Source organism: Phyllobates terribilis, unplaced genomic scaffold (genome assembly GCF_046119375.1).
Source record: "Phyllobates terribilis strain yellow unplaced genomic scaffold, ASM4611937v1 Scaffold_8__6_contigs__length_399053987, whole genome shotgun sequence".
Classification (NCBI taxonomy): domain Eukaryota; kingdom Metazoa; phylum Chordata; class Amphibia; order Anura; family Dendrobatidae; genus Phyllobates; species Phyllobates terribilis.
The window spans coordinates 7,941,061-7,960,423 of NW_027362768.1; the positions used below are offsets into that span (position 1 = coordinate 7,941,061).

General features: G+C 48.5%; 1 protein-coding gene across 7 annotated transcripts in view; it reads right to left on the reverse strand.

Moving 5' to 3' along the window:
• Positions 1 to 19,363, reverse strand: part of NTNG1 (netrin G1) — a 429,565-nt gene that overhangs the window by 191,024 nt on the left and 219,178 nt on the right. For all 7 annotated transcript variants that reach the window (XM_073642847.1, XM_073642843.1, XM_073642845.1 and 4 more), the window contains exon 4: positions 979 to 1,151. In XM_073642847.1, coding sequence (XP_073498948.1) covers positions 979 to 1,151 — 173 coding nt within the window. The remainder of the gene's footprint in view (positions 1 to 978; positions 1,152 to 19,363) is intronic.

The window sequence follows — 19,363 nt, forward strand, 5'->3', positions numbered from 1 at the left end:
AATGTGCAGTGACATTGCACTCTTCAGCTAGCTCAAAAGAGAAGCGATGAGCCCCCAAGTGAGTTCATTGTCAGTGCGCACTGTAAAAGAGAGAAATTTGCAAGCAAGGAGAACAGAGACCTGGTCAGAACCTGAAACAAACATCACCACCCTGATCATCAGTGACGTTTGTGTTGAGGGCTGGGCTGGTCTCTGTTTTCCCTACTTGCTGCGTTCTCTCTTTTCAATGCGCACAGTGTGTTTTCTTGTCAGCTCGTCACTTCTCTTTAGAGACACTGAGAGAGAGCAATATCAGTGTGCATTCAAAGGAATATAGAGCAGGAGTCACATACTGAGCATGCTTCAGAATTGACAACCGGCACATGCTCAGCAGAAAAGGGACTAGTTAAAAAAAAAAAGAGATAAAAAATTAGAGTAGAGAGGAAGTGGTGGGAAATTTTTAACTGAAGTATATTAGAAAAGTGATTAGATCATAGGATTAAATAGATAGACATTTAGTAAGACCATTAGTTTTGGACCACCACTTTACCTTCAATTAGGAAGGAAGGATCCAGCTTCGGAAATCCATAAAATAACAAGGTTTATTGAAAAAAAATAGATTAACAAGATAACAGAGAATATGAATCACAGCCCCAAAGCAAAGGGGAAGACTAGGCAGACCCGTTTCAGACCCTCCAGTCATAGAGCAATGATTGACGACCGCAGGGTCTGAAATGCGTCTGCCTAGTCTCCCCCTTTCATTGGTGGCTTTGATTCATATGCTCTATGTTATCTCTTTAATCTATTTTTTTAAATAAACCTTGTTATTTTACAGACTTTCGAAGCTGGATCCTTCCTTCCTGATTGATTGCTTTTCCTGCAGTACTGCAGGTTTTCCAAGCATTTGAGTCCACATGCAAAGGGTGAGCTGACTATTTTTCTTTCGTACAATTACCACTTTACCTTATCTATAATCTAGGTAATGGCATATATACTCACAGATATTGGCAGTACCCTTGGGAATTGTAAGATAGGAGCCAGGGCTCCATGCTTGTCCTTGGTAGCTCTTCTTACACCGTTCGCAGTCCTGTCCAGTGGTGTTGTGTTCACAGTCACAGACCAGACGATTGCTTGTGAAAGTACAGCTGTTGGCATGTAGGTTACACTTACACCTAGAAAAGACAAAAACAAGAGATAATTCTATTAATAATTCAGTATATTCTTAGAAATATTTTTTTATTTTTAAACATTGAAAAACAGAAAGATAAATTGAACTACTCTGTTGTCTGACAGAACTGAAGCAAAACACCAATAAGAAGACCTGGAAATGAAGATTTTAGAGCATTGTTAAATGTACTGAAACATGAGGTTTATGATCACTTTAATGTCTTGAGATAAAATTCAGCAGATAAAAATGATGGTTACTGGTAGTAAAAATGAACTCTATGCTGTCAACACGCATTGCATAAATTAATATTATAAATAAATATAAGGAACGTATAAGAAATATATAATATCAGAGAAATCTATGTCCTTCTCCACTTATGAGCCACTTCTACCACCCCTATCTCCTGATCTCATCATTCATTCTAAAAAAAAAGCTCTAATCTGTCTTCCTCAAGATAGGAAGATTGGAAGCCAGAATAGTTAGTTATAGTCAGGCAATAGAGTGCACTGAGGAGGAGTGGAGGAAGAGAGACGAGCAGCAGCAGCCACCAGTCCAGAAACACCTGGTGCTGCAGCTTTCTACAAGTGTATTAGCTTATGCTACAGCAGAATTAGCAGCAACACCGCTGTGAAATTTGATCCGTGCCTCCGCTTCTTCTGTCTGTGTGCTCCTTATGGAAACAAGAGCATAAATCCCTTTTTGTGTGTGCTGTGTATGGGAGACATCATAGCAGCTAGTCTACAACCATTAGCTCAGAGTCAAATGTAAATTAGAGATACATCCTGAGGAAGGACAAACTAGTGAAAAATGTTGTATGCAACTAATATAACAGCCACAAATAGTGTTATTCCTCATGTACACACACAAGAACTTATCCTGAAAAGTTACTTGAAAGTATAGTTACCCTTTAAATTGCCAGCCTAAAGACCCTATGTAAAAGGAATCTGTCAGCAAGTTTTTGCTATGTAATCTGTCAGCAAGTTTTTGCTATGTAATCTGACAGCAGTATGAGGTACGGACAGAGACCATGATTCCAATGATGTATTACTTAGCTTGCTGGGTGCAGCAGTTATGATAGAATCACAGTTTGTTTTTGTTGCATATAGTAGAGCTCTGAATGTTGAGCTGTGTATAACCCCGTCCACTTCAGATTAGCAGCTTCCTGTGTACATTGTATATTAACAGAGAGCTGCCATTCAGTGCTGGGGGGGGAGTGTTTGGACTGGGACGCATGAGGCCAGTTGTCCTGTAATAATAATCTCCTACTTATAAAACACTGATTGTATTGAAACAACAAAACACAGCCCAGTAAGTGACACATCGCTGAAATCAGGGTCTCTTCTCCTACATCATGGTACTCCCAGATTACATAGAAAAAACTTACTGACAGATTCCCTTTCATCACGTGACAGACCATTCCTAAAGAATGCTCATTGTTTGGTGTAAATTTAGCAGCAAGTTAAGAACAGAGCAAAATGGTTTTTTTTTATTGGCCAATCTGATCACTAATCTGGCGAATAAAACATCTTTATTGGCTACACATCCACCTGTAAAAATTGACATTATGCAAACTGTATGGGGGACTAAAAGTTGAAAATCAACAATCATTAATCTCTGCAGCATCCTGTGAAAAAGGGACTTATATGAGAGCCGATCAACGCTTGTTTTGGGCAGAAGTCTGGCCGTGTAAACTCAGGTTCAGTTAAAAAAATGGCTGCTACCGAAAAGCAGTTTGGGAGCATCAATTGGGGATTTTGATCACACAGTGTATTAAATGATGGAGAATCTTATAACATTATCTTGTAGGCTGATTTTTAAGCAAATAACTGTGGGTGTTGCAAGTCAACTGAAATGGTAAAACATTAACAATTAACACATGTGGATAAGTGATGACAATTCATGTCCGCATTTCATTTACTATATAGTATTTTACTATATTAGTACGATATTATATAGTATCTATTATATAGTATATAACTACAAGCAGCATGAATCAGACATCGGCTGTGTTATAGCGGCTGTGTAAGTTTTACACCGTGTCTGCAAATTGGCATTCTAGTTTGACTTTTATCTCAAATCATATGGCAAAGCTCATTAAAAGGTCAATATTGACTTTTAGGATTTCTACTTCCAATAGGTGGCGCTAGAGTTCAAGACCTCTTCCTCTCTGAAGAGGCAATAGCATGTTTTACTCTGAAACACACTTTCAAAAGTCATCTGGGGACGATGTCCAAGAGGCTGGTCCCTGGTGGCATCTTCCCAGCCCACTCCTCATGATTGATAGGTCTTTACCTATGCACACACATACTGAGAGATGTGTCAGTCATGGTGATTGGGCAGTGAGAAGCCACCGGGGACCTGCTTTGGACTTGTCATCCGAGACACCTAAATATTTTCTCTGAAACACTGCAGTCTTTCAGACTTAAACATACAGGGCAGCAATAATGTATGATTTGTATGATTAATGTATGTTTTCTGCTACCTGTGGTTGGGGCAGAATAAATATTTTGACTGGTTCACTTTAAATGCTCATTGATGACTCCAAGAATTTACAATAAGCCAGTAGAATTAGTTCACGTTCCCTTAACTATTAATAACCAATTTCTCGTTTTTTTGGATATGTGAAGCTTGTAATAGACAACTTAGTTCTGTTCAATTATTTTTTGGCATTATTTTAAAGCATCATATTATATATCCCATAATTTCTAAATAACTGTAAATGCAAATGTACACCCATAGTAAATGTATTGTCTGCATGTTACAAATCCTTATATTCTAGAAGGGATCAGTGAAGGTTGTCCTGTAGATGGGACTATCACTAACCAGCTGTAATCGATAGGCTGTCCTTCATCGATCCTCCAGAAAGAGAAATAAGAACTTTGTAGAGTAGCTGTTGGGGTTAATAGTGAAGGTCCTAAACAAGGCTCCTTTACCCAGTGATGTGGGCCCCAATCTTCCCCAATAACACATTTAAACTAAAGGCCTGTGTAGCACCCCGAGGACTCGGCTGCTACAGGGGTATTGCACCTCGAACCAGAGGTGTGGTATTCCACTCCTGGGTAAGGATGGAGTGTGGAACAGAGCTCAGTTAGCTGCATGCACCACATACACCCCATTTCCGGGGGACAGAACAACGGTACTCCCACCAGATAGATGTGCAGGTACGACAGCGTCTGTCCCTGGCTGGAGTGGGGGGGGGGAGGAACATCCCAGTGGTGTAGGAGCAGACAGGGGAGGGACTCTGGGCATAGGTAGGAGCCCATTGGTTGCATTGTCACCAGGGCTCGGGTGTCAGAGGGAGTATAAAAGGTGGGCACCATCTTAAGACAGGGTCTGTTCAGAGAGGAGCTCAGCCAGAGAGGGCTGACAGGGAGCTGTGGCTCCGTCTGGGCCCAGCTCCAGAGCTAGGCCTGAAGCTGAGAAAGGGAGAGAGAGAAGGAAGAAGAAGAAGGAACAGAAAGGAGCAGGAACACGAAGAAAGACCCAGAGACGCAAGCATAGAGGGAACCCTGAGATCCCACGAGTGAACTAAAACGGGTGAAGGGTTGGCAGAGAAGGGTACCGGATCCCAAACTGGTGGAGGTCAATCATCCTTAGCCAGGAACCGGAGGTCGTGGTCAAGCTTTGGCACGACCCCTTGCCACATCCACCAGGAAGGCACGCCACATAGGGTCAGGAAAGCCAGAGAGAGGTTTTGCCCCATAAGGCCCGAGGAAGCCGGACATAGGTGGGTCCCTGTTGAGGACGGCCAGTAGGAAGGAAGAGAGGGGAGCTCTGGACCACGCTCTGGAACTGCCTGGGAGTTGGCCGAGTCCCGTACCTGGTGGACGCAGCACGGCTCGGGTGGTCACTGCTGGCCAAAGTGACCGGAGCAACAACTGTGAGTAAAGCTTTTGAAACTGCACTACCAGACTCCGTGTTTCGTCGTCGCACCTGCACCACCAGTACTGGGACATCCGCACCATCACCCCCATCATCAACTCTACAATAGCTGCCCTGAGGCAATACTCCTCCCGTGGGGAGTCATCCCATCTTCAGCTGCACAATCAACACCAGCCTCAGCGGTCTGCCCTGCAGCGGCAGTTTCATAACCGCAATCCACGGGTGGCGTAGTCGAACATTCTAACATCTACTGCTAAATACTGCCACTCAGTTTGACTCCCTGGGCACGGACCGGGTCACCGCCTCGAGACTACTACCCCTATCTGATCCGGCTCCGGGTAAGCCCCCGTGCGCGCGATGCCGCACGACTCAGGCCCAGGGGCGCGTCAACTTTGGCGTAGTCGGCAGGATTACGTGCCCGCAACCACCGGGTACTGCGTGCCTGAAGAAAAATTCACATGTACCGTAAGAAGAAGTCTCCCGCCAATTCCAGAGGGTCCCCGCCATCGGACGCCATCTCGGGTCGTTTCCCGCTGTTTGCCCGCCATCTGCAGCCTTTGCCCGCCATCCACTGAGTTTCCCGCCATAAGGAGACGATTCCCGCTATCTGAGACGATTTCCCGCCCTGGCAGAGCGGACGCCATTATGGGCGTGCCAGAGGGTGGCAAAAGACCACCTCCCATCGTGGGCCAGGTCCAGGAATGTCGCCAAAGGCAGGGACCGCCCCCACCAGCAGAGACTGTGAGAATGGAAATGTCGATCAGCGTGGGAGGGCTGCCCCTGGAACTGACTGTCACTAAGTTGCCCCGGGACCACCCTCAATGGGGGCGGATAGGGAACAAAACAGAGAAGATGGGTGCGGCCTGGAGGAGTCTGGACAGATCGCACCCGGAGATGGAGGGAGAGTCGAGCAGCACCGACCCTGTGGTCCGGAACCTGTTGCAGGCTGCCACCCCAGAAGGCCTGGTGGAGATCCTGGCACAGCTCCCCAGAGATCGGGAGCATGCACAGACCGCGCTGGAGGCCTTGGCCCGGAAGATGGCCCGAGTGCAGCAAGAAACACTGGCCGAGTGGAGAAGGGAGATGGTCCAGCAGGCTGGAACCCGCCAGCAGAAGACGCCACCCGCAACCTGGAGCATGTCTGCCCCTGAGGATGGTACGGGAGGAACGGAGGCCGGAGACGACGCCGCGGAGGGAGCCGCAGAGATGGAAGCAGGTAATGGGGACGTCATCACCCCGTGCCCAGTAGCCGCAAGCCTGCCCCAGCTCCCCGTCGCAGAGCCCGAAGTTCCACTCACCGCGCCCGTTGCTGCACCGCCGCTGCTCCCGACTAGGCCTCGAGCGGCAGGAGCCGCGGTCGCGCCCTCTGTTACGCCACGCCCCTTGACCCTGAGCGCGGCAAAAGAGGAAGTGCCCCCGGCCTGGTCGCAGGGCCGAGTACCCCCGGGCGCCGCAGTCTCCACAGCGCCCTCTACCTCCACAGCGCCACCGGTCTGGTCGCGAGGCCTAGTGGATCCGGGCGCCGTTGCCCCTCCAGCGCCCTCTTCCCCAAAGGTGCCATACCTGGATCCAAAGAGGATGCCTCCGGCCTGGACGTAAGGCCAAGTACCTCCGGGCGCCGCTGCCCCCACAGCGCCCTCAACCTCCACAGTGCTGCCCCTGGGCGAAGATTTGTTTGCACAACATACCAGCCCGGACGGGCTGCCCTTCGTGTGGCCACCGGAGTACGTCAACCCCCGACTCCGGAAGGAACGACCCCTGTGCGAGCCATTGATCCCGGCACCCGCCAACATTGTCCCGCTCCCGTTGGAGGAGGCCCAATTTGCATGGGACCCCACCGGTGAAAACCTCATGGGGTTCACCCAAGAGACCCGGGCGGACGCAGCCCGGCGTGAGGAATGCTGCCGTCAACAGCTAGAGGTCTTTGGGAGAGAACGGCGAGAGAGGCGGATCCGCGAGGAGCGGCTGCAGGTCCAAAGCGCGGAGCAGAAACGCCGGGCCCGACGAAACCCCCGTGCGGCCCACGGTCCACGCGCCAACGGGACCGTAATAAAGTTCCAGTTGGAGCACGGCTGGGGCTTTATACGAGACCACCGGACCCCCGGCGACGTCTTTGTCACCCGCAGGGATGTCGAGAGCCACCAGCCGGAGGGACACCGAGGTCGTGACCTTTACCCGGGTGATGAGGTCACCTTTACCCGGCATCAGTGTGCCAAAGGACCATACGCCCTTCACGTGCACCGGTTGACGGAGAAGGAGATACAGGATGAGGAAGATCAAGAGGACCCGGACGGGTCTGAAGACTACCCTCAAGAGGAGACAAGGAGAGGACACCGCTACTGAAGGGAAGTAGCATAAACAAAGGAGTTGTATATAGTTACCCGTCAGGGTACCAGAACTGTTACAAGAACTGTTATGTGAACTGCTGCTAATTGAAGTGTGGTCCCCGTTGGGACTAGTGTGGAGTTATCAAAAGGAACTCTTACCTGTGTGCCCCTATCCCTAATCAGGCTGAGGACTGTGAGCAGCCACTTCCTTATCCCCACTGGCCGAGGACTGAGAGCGGTCACCCTGTAAATAGTTGCGCTTCTTGAGGCGCCCCCTACCGGTTTTATAGAGGGACAGCGTTTCTACTTTAGAACTAGTGACTGTTGCCCTTTACCTGGTCATAAGTTGCACGGTGACCAGAGATCAAGGACGTGTTGATCAAGAACGTTTTATATGAAGGAGTTTTATATTGAAAGTTTATGCTGCTAAGACTATAATATAAGAAGTTACCTGTAATGTTATGTTTTCTGATAATGTTTTTATAATGTTTTATATGTTAGCGTGTACTTTAAAATTTTTGTATGTCTAAGTTGTTTTACTCTTTTCCAGCCCGAGGACGTGCTGTGATTTACCAGGGGGGAATGTAGCACCCCGAGGACTCGGCTGCTACAGGGGTATTGCACCTCGAACCAGAGGTGTGGTATTCCACTCCCGGGTAAGGATGGAGTGTGGAACAGAGCTCAGTTAGCTGCATGCACCACATACACCCCATTTCCGGGGGACAGAACAACGGTACTCCCACCAGATAGATGTGCAGGTACGACAGCGTCTGTCCCTGGCTGGAGTGGGGGGGGGGGAGGAACATCCCAGTGGTGTAGGAGCAGACAGGGGAGGGACTCTGGGCATAGGTAGGAGCCCATTGGTTGCATTGTCACCAGGGCTCGGGTGTCAGAGGGAGTATAAAAGGTGGGAACCATCTTAAGACAGGGTCTGTTCAGAGAGGAGCTCAGCCAGAGAGGGCTGACAGGGAGCTGTGGCTCCGTCTGGGCCCAGCTCCAGAGCTAGGCCTGAAGCTGAGAAAGGGAGAGAGAGAAGGAAGAAGAAGAAGGAACAGAAAGGAGCAGGAACACGAAGAAAGGCCCAGAGACGCAAGCATAGAGGGAACCCTGAGATCCCACGAGTGAACTAAAACGGGTGAAGGGTTGGCAGAGAAGGGTACCGGATCCCAAACTGGTGGAGGTCAATCATCCTTAGCCAGGAACCGGAGGTCGTGGTCAAGCTTTGGCACGACCCCTTGCCACATCCACCAGGAAGGCACGCCACATAGGGTCAGGAAAGCCAGAGAGAGGTTTTGCCCCATAAGGCCCGAGGAAGCCGGACATAGGTGGGTCCCTGGTGAGGACGGCCAGTAGGAAGGAAGAGAGGGGAGCTCTGGACCACGCTCTGAAACTGCCTGGGAGTTGGCCGAGTCCCGTACCTGGTGGACGCAGCACGGCTCGGGTGGTCACTGCTGGCCAAAGTGACCGGAGCAACAACTGTGAGTAAAGCTTTTGAAACTGCACTACCAGACTCCGTGTTTCGTCGTCGCACCTGCACCACCAGTACTGGGACATCCGCACCATCACCAACATCATCAACTGTACAATAGCTGCCCTGAGGCAATACTCCTCCCGTGGGGAGTCATCCCATCTTCAGCTGCACAAACAACACCAGCCTCAGCGGTCTGCCCTGCAGCGGCGGTTTCATAACCGCAATCCACGGGTGGCGTAGTCGAACATTCTAACATCTACTGCTAAATACTGCCACTCAGTTTGACTCCCTGGGCACGGACCGGGTCACCGCCACGAGACTACTATCCCTATCTGATCCGGCTCCGGGTAAGCCCCCGTGCGCGCGATGCCGCACGACTCAGGCCCAGGGGCGCGTCACCTGCATAGACCTTAAAGTCAGCCAATTTTGCCGATTTCGGTGAGGCTAGACAACTATGTCATGTGTCTAGTGGTCTCCCCACTTTTTCTCCGATAGATTTGGGTACAAAATGATTGCACTCTTCAATTTAAATGAACCAATCGCTTTTACTCTCCTTGGAGATAGGCAATGACATGAAAAGTCCGGCAGAAGCTTACTTCCCTTTTTCCATACAGAACACTCATCCTGGCATGGGATGATGGGATCGGGAAGATAGCTGTGAGCTTATTGAGCTCTTGGTAAACAATTATTGAATGTATGGCCAGTGCCACTTTAAAGGTGATATGTCATTAAAAATGACTTATTGTTTAAATCAGGTTTTTGTGTTAAATATATCTTTCAAAAAATGTTTGAGCAATGTTTTTTATTTCTTATATCACAATCTTTATTCAAAATAAAAAAGAGCAATCTTGCAATTTTCACAGTGGCCACTAGGGCTTTTTTTTAGACTTTAACTGTTGTTTCAGGTAATGCACATGTACATTAGCTGCAAGGAATGGACTCCTATCTTTTGTATTGAAGCATCTAATGAGCGTGTGCAAAGGTCTTTGTGAAGGAAAGGGGAATAGGGTCAGCGATGATATTGCTTGTTATGATTGGGGGATCCTATGTTATCAGCTGCGTATAAAGGTTTTCTCAAGCATTGTACCCCTGCATCTCATGATAAGGAAACTGTTGTAAAATCTTCCTAAAAAGACAAGAGGTGAGAATCTAAAAAAGCCCTAGTGGCCAGAGTGAAAATTGAAGATTATTAATTTTATTTTTTTTTAATAAAGATCATGCTGTGAAAAAAAAAAACATTTCCAACATTTAAAAAAAAAAACATATAACAGAAAAACTTGATGTAAACTATAGATCATTTTCTGATACAAAAAATCCCCTTTAAATTTCATTTGGGCTCAATCCTGAGTGTACGACTAATACAATGTTCTTAATCTTCCCTAAAAAGTTTTGTCTTGCATGACCCTAATATCATTTACCACTGTTTGAGAATATTATCATTGGTGACACCATGTATCGATTTAATTTGGTTGGAGTTTCCCATGATGAGACATTGAGAACTGGAGGAAAGGAACTAAAATCTGTATTAGTATAACTGTACATTGTACTATATATAAAAAATACAGTTTTTCAGTCCACATTTTCCCAACTGACCCCCAGGATAATTCATCTGGGCTATTCCTGACCTCTCAGTACTGTACTTGTAGTATTAACTCATAAATACATTCTTTTATTTCTGGCAAAGTGTGCCCTTCTTACCCGTCCATGAATTCTTTCACACATGCACAATATAATGCATTAAATGAGACGTGTGGAAATAAAGCATTTTGTTCAGGAAAGAAGAGGTCATATAAAAGCGCTTGTGAAACAACACAGAGTATGGAGAATTAGAACAGACGCCACTAATACCATCCATTATTCAAAGCAGGAGCATTGACAGTGGGAGGAAAGGGTCATGTCGGAGTGCTTGGTAATCTACATATACGGAATAACAAACATTTACAACTGGGTTGTATTAAAAAAAAGAGAGAATAGTAGTGTTATTCAAGGAGAATGATGGTCACAGAAACATAAAAGGTAAAAAAGATTCAGGGAATAGCAAAGAATCCAGCTCCAAACATTCAACTCAGACCAAGTGTCCTGTTACTTATAGACGTGTTTTTCCACCAGACAATCGGGATTTCGGATGCAACACCAAAATAAAGTCAATCCAAAATTAGCCAAAGAGTAAAAGAAAGGTGGCACTCACCGTCCCTTGAAAGATCCTTTATATTTTAAATTAAAACATAGATGTAGGAGAGTTTTTTGGACATATGGTGGACGACGGGCATTGGATTCGAGGACCCGTTGAAGCGCAGGAACATGTGAATCGTCCGTCGCCCACCATGTGTCAAAAAAACTCTCCTACGTCTATGTTTTAATTTTTGTGAAATAAAGGATCTATCAAGGGACGGTGAGTGCCACTTTTCTTTTTCTCTTTAGCAAAAAGTAAAAAAGATTCAGCCTAGAACAATCACTACCAAAATATGTATCCTACAATCTTGTATTGTGATGAAAACATAATAACATAATGGCAGGTTGACTCTGATGAGACCACCTCTTACAGAATCCAGTCGCTACCTGCATCCCTGGAATGTGTACTACTATTACCTGACAGCCATTCAAATACTTCAATGACAGTCTTAAAGGGGTTGTCCACCTCTTCTCAATCCCTATGTTTCCACCTTGTAAAATGATAACATTTACACTCATCTTCTGGCACAGGCTCTCCCAGGGATCACGTGACATTGCAGCCAATCAGCACTGACTTCACTTTCCTCGTATTCGGACAAATCACATACATCCAGAGGAAGTGATAGCTGTTACTCTCTCACTTCTTCCTGAAGCATGAGATTTGTCCAAAGGCGGGATAGTGAAGCCAGTGCTGATTGGCTGCAGGGATTGCATGACATAACAATGTCACATGATTCCTGGGAGAGCCAGTGCCGAAGCCGGAGGTGAGTATAAGTGTTACTACTTTACTGGGGTGAAACATAGGCATTCAGAAGGGGTTGTCTGAGTAGTGGAAAACCACTTTAACCTGCCAGAATGGAAGCTACTCTCTGATCTGGCTAATAAAGGTGGTTACATAGTTAAGTAACCCTTTCTATAAGGTCCACATGCCCAAATTGGGTAATTAATCTTTAAAAGAACATCAATTCTATTACCAGACATTATTTATCAGTTTATTATATGAGTAAAATAAAAACTTTTTCAATATTAGAAGCATTACAAGTTATCACTGCGCCTGTTATTCCAAAAACACAATGGTTAACCTATTTGGCTAATGCTATGCCAAGCAAAGGCCGCCATGGAGTAGGCAGTCACTGGAGAGGCGCTGATACATTTTTAATGACTTGCCATATGTTCTGAGTTTAAACACATTTTCACCTCCTTGTTATTCTGTGTTAAAGTTTCAGAGCTCAAGATTAAAAGGACAGGGGTGAGCATCACATGGCTGTATGGGAACCACTGGGAAATCTAACAAAGACAATGCTGGCAGATCAGCAACTACTATTTTGCGATCTAAAATTGCTGGCCTCAGAAAAGACCACAGGGTTGACGTCAATGTATTTGGAAATATGTCACGAAAATAATCCTACAACCGATATGTTTATTTCTGGATGCTGTAGTTTTCATGCTAGAAGTAACAGTAGATACAATGCAGATATTTTCTTCCTTACAGAATAAACAGGCTTATCTTAGGCTATGCAGCACCTGGCAATGGGATTTGATTCTAGCCGGCTCTTCGGGAGCTTATGCCGCACATCTGGATTTGTAAATGCGGTACAATACGTAAATTTGTGGAAAATACAATCTGTTCATTTGTTAAGTGCATAAATGGATCTTTATTTTAGAATAATGGGAATATTTAAATTGTGCAAATGGGTGGAGTTTGAGACGTAGAATATATGAATGTATTTTTGACGTGTAAACTAGATGTAAGCTAACTTATTGACACCTTTACTGATTTTGGGATCAGATCTGTTAAATATATAACAAAGAAGATTTAAGATTATTTCTGCATGAAAATCTACTTTGAATCTAGATAGTTAGCTTATTTCCCATATCTGACAAATCTTGCTGTGGATTTCATCTTTACCATTATAATAGGTGAAAGATTAGAACAAATCCATGTATGTACTGTATGGTACGGCTTTCATTTTGTATTTGCTGTGGATTTCATCAAAGAAAAACATTAAAAGGGATAGTTCGAAGTCCAAATTAATTTTTCCTCTAAATCCCTGTCTACAGTCATGGCCAAAAGTTTTGAGAATGACACCAAAATTATATTTTCACATGATCTGCTGGCCTCTGGTTTTTATTAGTGTTTGTCTGATGTTTATATCACATGCAGAAATATAATTGCAATCATATTATGAGTACCAATAGGTTATATTGACAGTTAGAATGAGTTAATGCAGCAAGTCAATATTTGCAGTGTTGCCCCTTCTTCTTCAAGACCTCTGTAATTCTCCCTGGCATGCTCTCAATCAACTTTTGGACCAAATCCTGACTGATAGCAGTCCATTCTTGCATAATCAATGCTTGCATTTTGCCAGAATTTGTTGGTTTTTGTTTGTCCACCCGTCTCTTGATGATTGACCACAAGTTCTCAATGGGATTAAGATCTGGGGAGTTTCCAGGCCATGGACCCAAAATCTCTATGTTTTGTTCCATGAGCCATTTAGTTATCACCTTTGCTTTATGGCAAGGTGCTCCATCATGCTGGAAAAGGCATTGTTGGGCGCCAAACTGCTCTTGGACGGTTGGGAGAAGTTGCTCTTGGAGGACATTCTGGTACCATTCTTTATTCATGGCTGTGTTTTTAGGCAAGACTGTGAGTGAGCCGATTCCCTTGGCTGAGAAGCAACCCCACACATGAATGGTTTCAGGATGCTTTACAGTTGGCATGAGACAAGACTGGTGGTAGCGCTCACCTCTTCTTCTCCGAATAAGCTGTTTTCCAGATGTCCCAAACAATCGAAAAGGGGATTCATCAGAGAAAATGACTTTGCCCCAGTCCTCAGCAGTCCACTCCCTGTACCTTTTGCAGAATATCAGTCGGCCCCTGATGTTTTTTCTGGAGAGAAGTGGCTTCTTTGCTGCCCTCCTTGAAACCAGCCCTTGCTCAAAGAGTCTCCGCCTCACAGTGCGTGCAGAAGCACTCACACCAGCCTGCTGCCATTCCTGAGCAAGCTCGGCACTGCTGGTAGTCCGATCCCGCAGCTGAAACAGTTTTAAGATACGGTCCTGGCGCTTGCTGGTCTTTCTTGGGCGCCCTGGAGCCTTTTTGACAACAATGAAAGCTCTCTCCTTGAAGTTCTTGATGATGCGATAGATTGTTGACTGAGGTGCAATCTTTGTAGCTGCCATACTCTTCCCTGTTAGGCCATTTTTGTGCAGTGCAATGATGGCTGCACGTGTTTCTTTAGAGATAACCATGGTTAACTGAAGAGAAACAATGATACCAAGAACCAGCCTCCTTTTAAAGTGTCCAGTGATGTCATTCTTACTTAATCATGACTGATTGATCGCCAGCGCTGTTCTCATCAACACCCACACCTGTGTTAATGGATCAATCACTAAAACGATGTTAGCTGCTCCTTTTAAGGCAGGACTGCAATGATGTTGAAATGTGTTTTGGGGGTTAAAGTTCATTTTCAGGGCAAATATTGACTTTGCAAGTACAGTAATTGCTGTTAAGCTGATCACTCTGACATTCAGGAGTATATGCAAATTGCCATTACAAAAAATGAAGCAGTAAACTTTGGAAAAATTACTATTTGTCTCGTTCTCAATACTTTTGGCCATGACTGTATTTAGTGCAATAATAAAAACTATTTTCTAATACGCTTGATTTTAAAATTCCCTATCCTTCCCTAACTACACTATCTAACTGCTTTTCTTTTTTCTTCACTTCCTTTTTGATGACGCTTTGTTTGAGAATCCCAGTGCATAAGATAAGATGAATTTGTGTCTGTCTCCAAAGGCAGACAGCAGAATCTTGAAAATAGTTAATACATATCATGATTCCATCTTTCAGTGAGTTCAATGAGTGTCTTTGACGCGCCCCCTGGGCCAGTGCTGTTTGGGGATTACCCGGAGCCGGATCAGATGGGGGTTGTAGTCTCCGAGTGGCGGCGACCCGGTCCGTGCCCAGGGTGTCAAACTCAGTGTGTGGCAGTCTTTACAGATGTTGGTAAAGGTACTTAGTGTCGACTACGCCACCCGTTGATTTGCGGTCAAAAGGCCGCCGCTGCAGAAGGGTCCGCTGAGGCTGGTGGTATGTGTGCAGCTCTGGTAGTATAACCCCCAACGGGAGGGGTATAGCCTCAGGGGGTCAGATGTAGAGGATGGTGGTTGTGCAGGTGCAGGAGAGCTAAGCAAGAAGACTCAGAGTCGGGCTGTGCAGTTCAGGGGTTTTTACTTACGGGTGTTCTTATGGTCACTCTGGCCTGAAGCGACCACCCGAGCTGTGCTGCGTCCACCAGGTCCTGGACTCGGCCAACCCCCAAGCAATTCTGGAGCGTGGTCCTGAGCTCCTGTCTGACTTTCCCTCTCTTCTGGCCGTTCTCACCAGGGATCCACCTATGTCCGGCTCCCTCGGGTCTCTTGGTGGGTACACCCCTTCTGGGTTCCCTGACCCTATACCTGGTATGCCTTCCTAGTGGATTTAGTGAGGGTCGTGGCAGATCCTGCCCACGACCTCCGGTCTCTGGCTAAGGTGTGCTTTGGCCTCTGCCAGCTTGGGATCCGGTACCCTGGTTGCCAACCCTTCACCCTGCTGTTTGTATTCTGGGGTCTTGGGGTTCCTTCTTCTCTCTGGGTCCTTCTGACTCCTCTCTCTCTCTCTCAGACTTGGCCTTGGAGCTGGGCCCAGCCGGAACCACAACTCCCTGTCAGCCCTTCTGGCTGAGCTTCTCTGCTCTGCTCCTCTGACTAAACTCTGACAGACTGACTCACTCTACAAAAGACCCTGTCCTAAGATGGTGCCCACCTTATATACTCCCTCTATGTGTGAGCTCAGGTGACCAGCACCCAATGAGCTCCTAGCTTTACCCAGACTGCTCCCCCTATCTGCCCCTACACTACTGGGATGTTCCACCCCCCTCCCACTCCAGCCAGGGACAGACGCTGTCGTACCTGCACATAAACTGGTGGGAGTACCTTCGATCTGTCCCCCGGAAATGGGATGTATGTAGTGTATGCAGCTAACTGAGCTCAGTTCCACACTCCATCCTTACCCGGGAGTGGAATACCACACCTCTGGCTTGAGGTGCAATACCCCTGTAGCAGCCGAATCCTCAGGGTGCTACATTCCCCCCTGGTAAATCACAGCACGTCCTCGGGCTGTAAAAGAATAAAAACATCCACAAACATACAATTTTTTTTTCATAAAACATAAACATATAAAACATCATATAGATATTATCAGCATAAAACTTTTTCATATTAACATTCTTGTTCCTCCGGCCACGGTGCAACTTGTGACCGGGTAAAGTGCGACAGTCTCTTGTAGTAAAAACAACAGTTTCCTATAAAACCGGTAGGGGGCACTTTAGAAAGCGCAACTATATACAAGGGAAGGTATGGCCGCTCTCAGTCCTCGGCCAGTGGGGAAAAGGGATGGCTGCTCACAGTCCTCAGCCTGTGGGGAGATGGGACACACTGGAACAGTTCACACTTGTCCCAACGGGGAACATATTTAAATTAGCAGCATGGCATATACCCTGACGGGTAACTATGTACAGTCTCTTTACCGTACTTTAATGACGGCGTACTCCTGCTCCTCCTTCAGACCCGTCTGGGTCCTCTTGCTCCTCTTCACACCGTAGCTCCTCCTCCGTCAGCCGGTGTACATGGAGAGCGTAGGGTCCTTTGGCACACTTGTGCCGGGTGAACGTGACCTCGTCCCCTACATATAGGTCACGACCTCTGTGTCCCTCCGGCAGCTGGGACTCCACGTCTCTGCGGGTGACAAAGACGTCGCCGGGGGTGTGATGATCCCTGATGAAACCCCAACCGTGCTGCAGTTGGAATTTAATTACAGTCCCGGTGGCACGGGGACCGTGGGCTGCACGGGGGTTCCTCCTGGTCCGGCTCTTCTGCTCTGCACTCTGTTCCTGCAGCCGCTGCTCTCGGACCCGCCTCTCTCTTCGCTCCCGGTCAAAGACCTCTAACTGCTGCCGGCAGCACTCCGCACGCTCAGCTGCGGCTGCCCGAGTCTCTTGGGTGAATCCCATGAGGTCTCCTCCGGTGGGGTCCCACGCAAACTGCGCTTCCTCCAACGAGAGTGGGGTGATCTTAACGGGCTTCGGAACCGGAATCAGGGGCTCATCTAGGGGTCTTTCTTTCCGGAGTCGGGGATGGTGGAACTCCGGTGGCCACACAAAGGGCTGCCCATCCGGGCACGTGTGCTGGGCAAACAAGTCTTCACCCAGGTGCGGCACGGTGGACGTTGAGGGCGCGGTGGTGGTAGCGGCGCCCGGGTTCACTAGGCCTTGCGACCAGGCTTGGGCACCCTGAAGGTAAAGGGCACCGTGAAGACGGCGGCGCCCGGGGTAACTTGGCCCAGCGACCAGGCCGGTGGCTCAGTGGAGGTAGAGGGCGCTGTTGGAACTGCGGCGCCCGGGGGTACTAGACCTTGCGACCAGGCCGGTGGTGTTTCCTGCTTTGCCGCGCTCAGGGTTGAGGCGCGTGACGTCACAGGGGTCGCGGCCGCGGCTTCTGCTTGAGGCCTTGTCTGGAGCGGTGACGATGCAGCGACGGGCACGGCAGGGGGAATTTCGGGCTCTGCGACGGGGAGCTGGGGCAGGCACGCTGTTTCTCGGCTCGGGGTAGTGACGTCCCCTTTACCTGCCTCCGTCTGTTCAGCTCCCTCCTCGGCGCCGTCTCCGGCCTTCACTCCTCCTGCACCATCCTCGGAGGCGGTCTGTCTCCTCGTCTCGGGTGGCGTGCTTCGCTGGCGGGTTCTTGCCTGCAGGGCCATCTCTCGGCTCCACTCCATCAGCGTCTCTCGCTGCACCTGGGCCATCCTCCGTGCGAGGCGCTCCAGCTCGGTCTGCGCACACTCCCGGTCTCGGGGGAGCTGTGCCAGGATCTCCACTAAGCCTAGTGGGGTTGTTGCTTGCAGCAGGCTCCTGACCACAGGGTCGGTGCTGCCTGACTCTCTTTCCATCTCCGGGTGCGACTTCTCCGGAGTCCTCTCCAGACTTCTTGTCTCCGGGTGCGCTCTCTCCAGACTCCTCCAGGCTGCACCAATCTTCGCTCTCTTGTTCTGTCTCCGCCCACATCGAAGGTGGTCCCGGGGCAACTTTGTGATTGTCAGTTCCAGGGGCAGTTCTCTCACGCTGATGGACACTTCTATCATCACTGTCTCCGTTGGTGGGGGCGGTTTCCGCTTTTGGCGCCATTCCTTGACCTGGCCCACGATGGGAGGTGACCACTTGCCACCCTCTGGCACGCCCATAATGGCGTCTGCTCTTCCAAGGCGGGAAATCTTCTGGAAATGGCGGGAATCGTCTCCCAGTGGCGGGAAACTCCGTGGATGGCGGGAAAAAGCTGCAGATGGCGGGCAACCGGCGGGAAACGATCCGTGATGGCGTCCCATGGCGGGGACCCTCTGGAACCGGCGGGAGACTTCTTTTTGAGGTAAATGCGAACTTTTCTTCAGGCACGCAGTACCCGGTTGTTGCGGGCACGAAATCCTGCCGACTACGCCAAAAGTTGACGCGCCCCCTGGGCCAGTGCTGTTTGGGGATTACCCGGAGCCGGATCAGATGGGGGTTGTAGTCTCCGAGTGGCGGCGACCCGGTCCGTGCCCAGGGTGTCAAACTCAGTGTGTGGCAGTCTTTACAGATGTTGGTAAAGGTCCTTAGTGTCGACTACGCCACCCGTTGATTTGCGGTCAAAAGGCCGCCGCTGCAGAAGGGTCCGCTGAGGCTGGTGGTATGTGTGCAGCTCTGGTAGTATAACCCCCAACGGGAGGGGTATAGCCTCAGGGGGTCAGATGTAGAGGATGGTGGTTGTGCAGGTGCAGGAGAGCTAAGCAAGAAGACTCAGAGTCGGGCTGTGCAGTTCAGGGGTTTTTACTTACGGGTGTTCTTATGGTCACTCTGGCCTGAAGCGACCACCCGAGCTGTGCTGCGTCCACCAGGTCCTGGACTCGGCCAACCCCCAAGCAATTCTGGAGCGTGGTCCTGAGCTCCTGTCTGACTTTCCCTCTCTTCTGGCCGTTCTCACCAGGGATCCACCTATGTCCGGCTCCCTCGGGTCTCTTGGTGGGTACACCCCTTCTGGGTTCCCTGACCCTATACCTGGTATGCCTTCCTAGTGGATTTAGTGAGGGTCGTGGCAGATCCTGCCCACGACCTCCGGTCTCTGGCTAAGGTGTGCTTTGGCCTCTGCCAGCTTGGGATCCGGTACCCTGGTTGCCAACCCTTCACCCTGCTGTTTGTATTCTGGGGTCTTGGGGTTCCTTCTTCTTCTCTCTGGGTCCTTCTGACTCCTCTCTCTCTCTCTCAGACTTGGCCTTGGAGCTGGGCCCAGCCGGAA